An 8,299-nucleotide genomic window follows, 5' to 3' on the forward strand; every position below is an offset into this window, starting at 1 on the left:
GGTCGGCTGCCGGGGGTTGCTGGAAAGGTCTCCGGTTTCCCTTGGTGCTTTGCTGGGCGCGCTGGGGAAGCCGCTGCTGGCCGAAATCCGTCGCCCCGCAGCACGTTTTGGCGTAAGCCCGGCTGCATCGCACATAAAACCAGCGGGTTATTGGGATTGCTTCTTCGGCGGTGTCACGGAACGCAAAATTGAGCCTAGCGATAGTCCGTGAGGTGCATTGTAACCTGCCTTTGATGCAGGTGATCGTGTAGCTCAAGGCCAGAAGTTTGTAAGGAGAAACACACAACGGTAGGACTCTGACAGAGCTTGTTGTCGCCGCAAATGCTTTTTCGTTGTCCCCCTGCAGCCAGGCTAGCACGGCACAGGGCAGCCGAGGAGCCTGAGTTTTAATGCTGCCTGTCCCACACAAGTTCCTCCAGGGACACATCCAGCTCACCAGGAGCGCAGCTGGCAGTGTATGGGAAGTGGACATCTGGTCAATGGACTTGGATTATTAAGGTTAAGTGATTTCGATATTCTTAGAAGTGACTTAGGCAGAGTCCCTCAGCAAAACCTGGAATGGAGCGTGGGCATAACATTGCAACCTACAGCGCGATTCCCTAGTTCACATGGTTTCGGTAGTAAAGTTGATCCATATGTTGTAGTAGCCGTGTAGGTTTAGAACATTCTTCTGCCTACTTTTCTGCCTGAAACATCTTGTCTCTCTCAATATTCTGATAAGTAGATTTCTATAAATAAATACACCATCTGCTTGTTTCAAAGAATAGGGTGTGTTTTCTGCTTTACTGATGTGGAGCTTTTCTGAAGTACAAGCCCGTGACTTTCAAAACTTCATGCCTGCTTTTTTTTTCTGATTGGAAGCAAGTACAAAAACAACCCAGCCTGAACTCCAGTTATTAAAAATGAGCTGCCACTGAAGATGATGTGGAAGTGTGAAGCTGAGTTTTGAAAGCGTTGTGGGCTTCGTGCAGCTCCCAGGGGAATTACTGTGAGCCCAGGCTGATGACGTGAGTGGGGACTGGACTCACTAGTATCTCCATGGCTTCTTTCCAGGGAAGCTCTGCTGAAGCTCTGCAGAGGAAGAGTAACAAAACCTAGTCAGAGTTCTGACAGAAATGATTTCCTCCTGGAATATCCCCTGGAATTTTGCTGGCATTGATAGAGCTGCAGAAGACATCCCGATTTAGACAACTGTGCAAACTTGGAGATAAACTTGGTTTGTCCCATTTTTCTTACATATTCTAAGGTGCTAAACACATAACTTGGCTTTGAATACGTATCATATAAGATACATGTGGTGTTCAGCATACAGAGCCATACATAAGTCGCTTCAGATTCCAAGAGTGGGATAGTTGTTAATCATGACAGCATGTGCAGCAAGGATTGAAGGTAGACAAATACGTCTATTGCATATGGAGTGCTTTGAACATGTCTTGTGGTTAATTACAAGGAATAAGACATAAAGGAATTATTTTGCTAAGTGAATTCAGGATCCTCAAAGTTTTCCCCTTAAGAGAAAATTCTGAACAGCCAGAAAAATCAGATCCCGCAGGTGTAACCGTTCTTTAAAGTGATTGTGAAAGTCATATTGTTTGGCATTAGGTTTCTCTGTGACTTCTGAACACAGCTGGTAGCCTTGCTGAAGTAGAAAGATTTATTTTTTTTCCTACTTGTGTAGTCTGTAAGCTTGATCTGAGTGAGAAAGTAAAATTATTTTATCTTTTGTCACATTCACTAATGCCAAAACTAGATGGACTTGATAGATGTGTGTCACTTAATCACTATCTAGTTTGCCAATAGAGTAAAATAATATCGGGGAGAGGGAACGTTTTTAATAGATCTTATGTATTAAAAGTTGTAACAAGCTTCATAACTTCCTTATAATTAATAATTTTTTAATAGTTGGGGTTTTTTCTAACTTCCATCTGGAAGGGAGGAAACACTGGAAAACAGTGGAAAACTGTTCCTGGAAACATTGTTTACAACAGTGATGAGTTCTTTTACTATTTCAAATAAAGCCAGGCAATGTTTATTTTTATTGTATTTAATAAGTTGGAGTGAGCGGCATAGAATTTTCAGATGCTATCTTCATGCAAAATTAATACAAATAATCATACAATGCTTTCTGTATTTATTTGAACTCATAAGAGCCCTTTCCATGTGAAAAAAAAAAAAGTGCTATTGTCATGAAATTGCCTGATCTGAGGATCCTTGTCCCCCTCCCCCTGCCCTCCACCGCCGCGATAGCAGTAACTGTTTCAGTACCACTGCCTCCCCCCAGACATTGAAGAGGTTAAAATAACTCTTTGTACATAGACCTCATTTTACTTCAGAGTAATTTACTAAGATTATTTGCTGACTGTGATTGTTTTTAATGTATTTGCAGGTACAGAAGCAAATTTTTTTTTACAGTCAGTAGGTTATATTTCTTAATCACTGTGGAGACACTGATGGGTGGACGAATACATTTTTATCAACTTGGTAAGTTGCCTGTACCTTTGTATTGTAATATAATAATTCACAGAATCAAGAATCTAGTATATTATATTCTACATACTACATTCTGTATGTAAACCATGATTTTCCCATAAGAAAGAAATGCTTTGAAACAGCATAATGCATTCTGCCTCTCTAAATGTCTAGTGAACTCTTAGTTGATAGTGGTTTTCATTTCTTACTCTGATTTTTTTTTTCAGGACTCCTTAGTTTCTGGATTAGCAGGCACATAAAACATAGTTTGTTGGCTGAGCCGTAGCTGTAATGAGAAACTGTTTTGACAGGATCATTTAATTCTGTAAAAAGGATAAGATGGTAAAGAAGATTCCCCATTCAGTTTAGAGATCATCTTTATTTCTCCAGTCTTAATCTTCCCAGTAACTTGGTCTACGATTTTTTTCTTGTCTGTGTCTTATGTAAGAGTGTAACCTACAGAATTTTGCAACTCTCCAACTATCTTTGCTAAACATGTTTGTTGAAACAAAGTCCTGAGGCAGTTTGAACTCTAGATAAACGAATTTGATTTTGGTAGGGCAGAGGCATTTAAAAATCACAAATACGTACAGAATAGAAAAACATTTATGTCAACAGGAAATACATCAGCCAGACAGCTGATACATGTGAGGTGGCTGGCATAAGGGAGAATGGCAAAAGACTGTTTGCGTCTCCTAATCCAAAGGGCTTGCTCCAAGGAAGTGTGTCATTGCTAGGTTAACAGTTGGGTTTGATGATCTTAAAGGTCTTTTCCAACCTAAACGATTCCATGATTCTGTGATTCTCCTAGAGCCTGTGCACTAACACTATGTTTCTATAATGGGAATAGTCTTAATGTGCTAAAGGCTGTGCGCCTGTTGGGAGAAGGAAGAATTCCTGCCATAAATGATTACAAATCCAAGGTTAACTGTTAAAGTACTGCTTTGTTATTCATACCTACTGGATGTTTTTTCCAGATAGGTGATCTGTTACTGTATGGCCAGAAATCAATTGTTCTACTTTTGACTTCACTTCTCTAAGGGTATGTGTATTATTCAGTAATAACATAGAAGAACAAGTGCAAAAGGAAGATGTGCAAGAGAGTTGTCTGTGGTTTGAGTGGCAGAATGAAGCTTGAGAGAGATGAGTTTTATGTCCTGTGGAAATATAAATTTGCTGCATGTGCAGCTCAAGTGAGCTGCTTAATCTCTTTGCATCTAATTTCAGAAGGGTTGCTGGGAGCATAGTTTAATACTTGCGAGATGGATGTCCAAAGAGCCAGATTTGTAAGAGATACTTGACTAAGTATCCATCCCAAATGATTTCTACTAACTTAGGTGCTCAGGTGTATTTGTGTGTGCTTCTCTGTGTGCCCACTGCTAATTAAAGGACATTTTTAAGGCAATTCTCTGCAGCCATGAAGATTCTGTGCAGATATCTCTAATTAATTGAGTAGGGAATTTTTCCTTTCCTCTTCCAATCTCTGTAGAAGCAAACAAGGATCCTAAAATAACTGCATTAATCCATTAGGAAATTCTCCCAGTGTGTCTGGGACAGAACAGTTCTCACTGACCCACTACTATTCTGAATCCCCTCTACTTTACCAAGAATACATATTCTGGTACTGTGTTTCACATCATCAGGGATTTGGACCCAGATGACCTCTGGAGGTCCCTTCCAACCGCAACTATTCTGTGATAGTCCTGTCCTATCCATTATTTGTAGATCTCCATAAAGCTTGTTTTACTTTTTTATGAGGTATGTCCCAGATTTCTTTTCTCTTTTCTTGGTCATTCTTAGTTCTGTTACATTGTTTGCCATAGTGTGGTTGGTACCTGAGAACCTCAGTTGTGGGCCAGAGTGCTACCGCATTAGTTGCTGTACAAATGTAACGTGATGCTGTAATGCTTGTACAAATGTAACATTCCTCATGCTGCAGAAGTTACCATTCTAAATGAGACGAGGAGAATAAAAGAACGTGTTAAGGCAGTATTAATCAGCATAGGTCAACAGAGGTAACAGGCCAGCGGTGTTTTGGGTATTGATATGTTTTTGGGTAGGTGGTTTAGGTGTCAAGACAAAAGAGAGTTCATGGAGAAGAGTTTTAGGGAAAATAATGAAGTAATTTTGCAGATATTTCCATGGAGTTTGTCTAAAGCATGAGAAAAAGCATGCATGTTTGAAATTAATATCTTCTTCGTCCAACTGAGTATAGGAATCAGCATCTCATCAGTAGGAGGATAGGCCACAAAATGCCTTTAAAATGAGGACAGAAAGTTTGTATTTGTTGTACTCTGAAAGTGGAAGGGAGCTAAAGGATCTTGAGAAAAAAATTAGAAGGCTCAGAACAATGATTTCAAGAGTGTCTTGAAACAACATGCTGAAAAGTTATGAATGATGCAAGACTGGGTTCGTCAAGGAAAAGAATTCTGGATACAGTGAGAATCTGGGTGAATGAACAGTCTCTTGTGGAGTTTATACTAGAAGATGTGGGGACCTCTAGAATGTCAGGATCTGTAAGAAGGCCGGGTTCAAGAGATTGCTCGGACAGTAGGCCTGACTGACAGGCTGAATGTGGCCTTAGTCATGCCCTGTGACAGGACAAGAGGTGATGCAGCATCTGTTGGTGTTTTCTTTTTCTTTTATTTTGCAGGCAGAGAATAGAATGCTGTAAACACCCACAGGGAAATGTCACAGAAACAGGACCCAAACCAGAGAGGGAGATACAAAATAGAGCCTGAAATAGCGAGTTAGCTATTAGCCTGAAACAGGAGTCAGCTGACTGAAGGCAGTGATGAATATACCAAAGTTGTTAAACTACAGCCTTGAGGACTCCCCACATTTAGCAAAGAAGGACAGCTGTGAAGATAATTCAGTAATGCTCTTCAAGCAGTAATAGTATCTTTTCCCAGACCGGTTTTAAGATTCTTGTCATGACTGAAAATGGTGTTTAACAGGCAGAGTGAGCTAGCTGAAATATAGTCAGAATCCTCTAAGACAATAGTTGATAAGAACATGTTAACTACACTTAGTCACACTCAGTCTTGAACCTCATCTGGCAGGGATCAGCATGAGCCTGAACCACAGGGTAGTTATCAAAGAACTAGCTCCTAGGAGCCTCAAATTAATGACAGAGGCTTGAAGGGGACCTCCCATACTCTGGGGAAGGATGGAAGGGTAGAGGAAAGTAGCAGGAAGAAGATGTGAAAGAAAGAAATGGTTCTGCTGAGGGAGTAGTGAGTATTGTCTCTTAATTGTTGCAAATTAATATTGCAAATAGTAAACTAATAATCGGATATTGTAGACACACAAATGCATTGATACATAGTTTAATTTTCCAGTGTACATCAGCATTCTGTCTACAGATTGTTGCAGCTTGCCTGGTAAGAGTTTTTATTGTCTTTCAAATGCTTTTCCTAACACAGTTCAAAAACTTGCATATTCTCACCAAGCATCATTTTAAAACTTAATGCTTTTTGAAGAAAGAATTTAATAGAAATATAATACAGGAGGACAGTCCTCTGCATTGTTGCTTCTACTGTGCTGAACTCTATTCTATGGTTGCTTTATTTTGGGGTAAATATTGGGCTGCTGTAATTGGGTTTATTGATTAGAATTGTTGCAATCTCACATTTGTTTGCCATTCATATTGGTGGGTTGTTTGGTTTGGGGTTTTGTTTTTTTTTTTCCCCTTTCTAGAAGGATTTCTGGAAGGACCACCTGCCAACCTACGAATGGAATCTTGCAATTTTCAGCACATTTTGTCCTGGCAGGCAGAAAGTGATCCAACTGTGCCAACATACTATCGTGTGCTGTACACTGACCGCAGGCAAGTCTTATTTTATAAGACACAAATTTTACTTTTAGTGTTTATCAACTCAAAATACTAAGGCTGGGATTTTCTTGTTTGTTTGCCTGGTTTTCCACTTGGAAATGCTCCCCCACCACCACCGCTTTCTTGTATCAGAGAATCCAGATGGATTATTGTGATCTTTTTTTAATTTGTTTTGATTTACAGGAACTGGAAGACAGCTAAACAATGTTCAGATATTACACAACTCTCCTGTAATCTAACAGATGATTTTAAAGAGCATTCCACTCAGTATTCTGCATTGGTTCAGAGCTTCATAGGAACTGAAGTATTCAATTCTTCTGTACTTGATTTTACGCCATATACTGACAGTAAGTTTTCTGTCTGCATATCCTCATTTTAGTAGTTTTTATTTGTAGCTGATGTATAAATGATGTTCTGCTAGCTTTACAGTAAAACACTCCAAACTAACTTGGTCAGTAGCTTATTCCTTTAAGAGAATATGAATTTGTACATAATCTATCACCTATCAGTTACAAGACATAGAATATATAATAGCTTTCTAAAATTAGTGGCTACAGTAGTTCTGATAAATGGATGAGGCTCTGCTTTTGAAATAATATATATATATATATGGATATAGAGGAAATAGTGTCGTGTCAAGCATTGGCAAGCACAAAGTAAAAATATCTAAGTGCATAAGAGATATAACTTAAAAACAGTGGGGTGGGGTTTTTTATGTCTTCAAGTAGCCGATGTTAAGAGTTAAAGGAATACCATGTCTGCAGTAGGTTTAGGGGAAGAGATTGACTTGTTTGTTCATCAACTCCCTCTTTTCCCTTTCCTTGCTGAAAGAAGGTGCTTATTAGCTCTGACATCTTCTAATGCCGGAGGTGGCTTCACCCTTAGTTGTGTTTAGTATTTGGTTTTGAAGTAAGAGACAGAGATTGAGGAACAATTAGAGGAGTATGGGGGAGAAATAGGTTGTGTTACGTCTGAATTCAGCACAGAGGTAGCCGCTGCTGTGTCCACTTATAGTATCAGAAATGATGAAAAGTTGGAGGGCTTGGGGAGAAAAGCCGCAAGGATAACTGAAGGATTTGAGAACATCCATCTGAGGTGGATGCCTTCAGTCTTTCAGCAGTTAGCTTAATAAAGAGAACAATCAGAAAGTGCATTGACCACTACTTAATATGGTAGCAGGCTTCTTCAGTGTTGTAAACAAAGCATAACAGTACGCCCTGACTGGAAGCTGAAGCTAGTTAAGTTTAACTAGGAGTAAGAGGCATATTTTGAATTGACCACTGGAACAAATTGTCATGTGATCTGACCGATTGTCCATCACTGGCAACTTGTAAATTGAATTGGGTGTTTTACTAGTCGTTCTCTGGCTCAAACCATAAACAACTGAGTGAAGTTGTGCTTTCCAGGGCACGGGACTTAGATGAACCTTGTAGCCCATTTTTGTTTCACGGTGCCTGAATAGGAAAGAATCAATATTCTGAGATACTTCCCTACTGGGTATAGTTGATATCTGGCTTCAAATACCTACAGTGGAATCACACTCCTGTTGACAGATGGATTGAACGAAGACAGAAAGGTTTCACAACAGAGTCAGGAGAACAACCACGTTTGACCGTAACCAGATTTAAGCTAACATTTATTTGTAACTTAAAACAAAAGATGAGAAGGGAGTAAGTATGCAACCATTTGACTAGGACATGCTTTCCTGTTTGAGAGTAGATAAAAGCTCGCATTTGTTCTAAGTATTAAACTTTTTTTTTTTTTGCTTTCTATCCTATTTCAGGAGCAGAAGTAGTTAGCAAATGTATATTGCTTTTTTGAATTTTGCAGAGGTTGGCAAACCAGTCTCCATCTTGATCAAAATGTATGTGCTTGTGGAAAATACAAAAGTGAAATGCAAACTCTAAATTTTCATGGTTTTTTTTACCCACAGTGTACAATGCAGAAGTGGATGATTGTGGAGATAGTTTGTTCTTGCACCATTTTTCAACATTC

General features: G+C 39.3%; 1 protein-coding gene across 12 annotated transcripts in view; it reads left to right on the top strand.

Annotated features, from left to right (window-relative positions):
• Positions 1-28: 28 nt before the first annotated feature.
• IFNAR2 (interferon alpha and beta receptor subunit 2) overlaps positions 29-8,299 on the top strand; it is a 16,836-nt gene continuing 8,565 nt past the window's right edge. Inside the window, exons 1-6 of one of the 12 annotated variants that reach the window (XM_035896385.1) lie at positions 29-498; positions 1,054-1,216; positions 2,387-2,481; positions 5,811-5,852; positions 6,169-6,298; positions 6,488-6,651. In XM_035896385.1, coding sequence (XP_035752278.1) covers positions 2,451-2,481; positions 5,811-5,852; positions 6,169-6,298; positions 6,488-6,651 — 367 coding nt within the window. In that variant the 5' untranslated portion in view covers positions 29-498; positions 1,054-1,216; positions 2,387-2,450. Of the gene's footprint in view, positions 1,217-2,386; positions 2,482-2,696; positions 5,706-5,797; positions 5,853-6,168; positions 6,299-6,487; positions 6,652-8,299 lie in introns of those variants that run through there. The other 11 variants (XM_035896384.1, XM_035896392.1, XM_035896389.1 and 8 more) reach the window with 11 other exon arrangements.

The sequence above is a fragment of the Egretta garzetta genome, unplaced genomic scaffold (assembly GCF_000687185.1).
Source record: "Egretta garzetta isolate BGI_Z169 unplaced genomic scaffold, ASM68718v1 scaffold45, whole genome shotgun sequence".
NCBI classification, from domain to species: domain Eukaryota; kingdom Metazoa; phylum Chordata; class Aves; order Pelecaniformes; family Ardeidae; genus Egretta; species Egretta garzetta.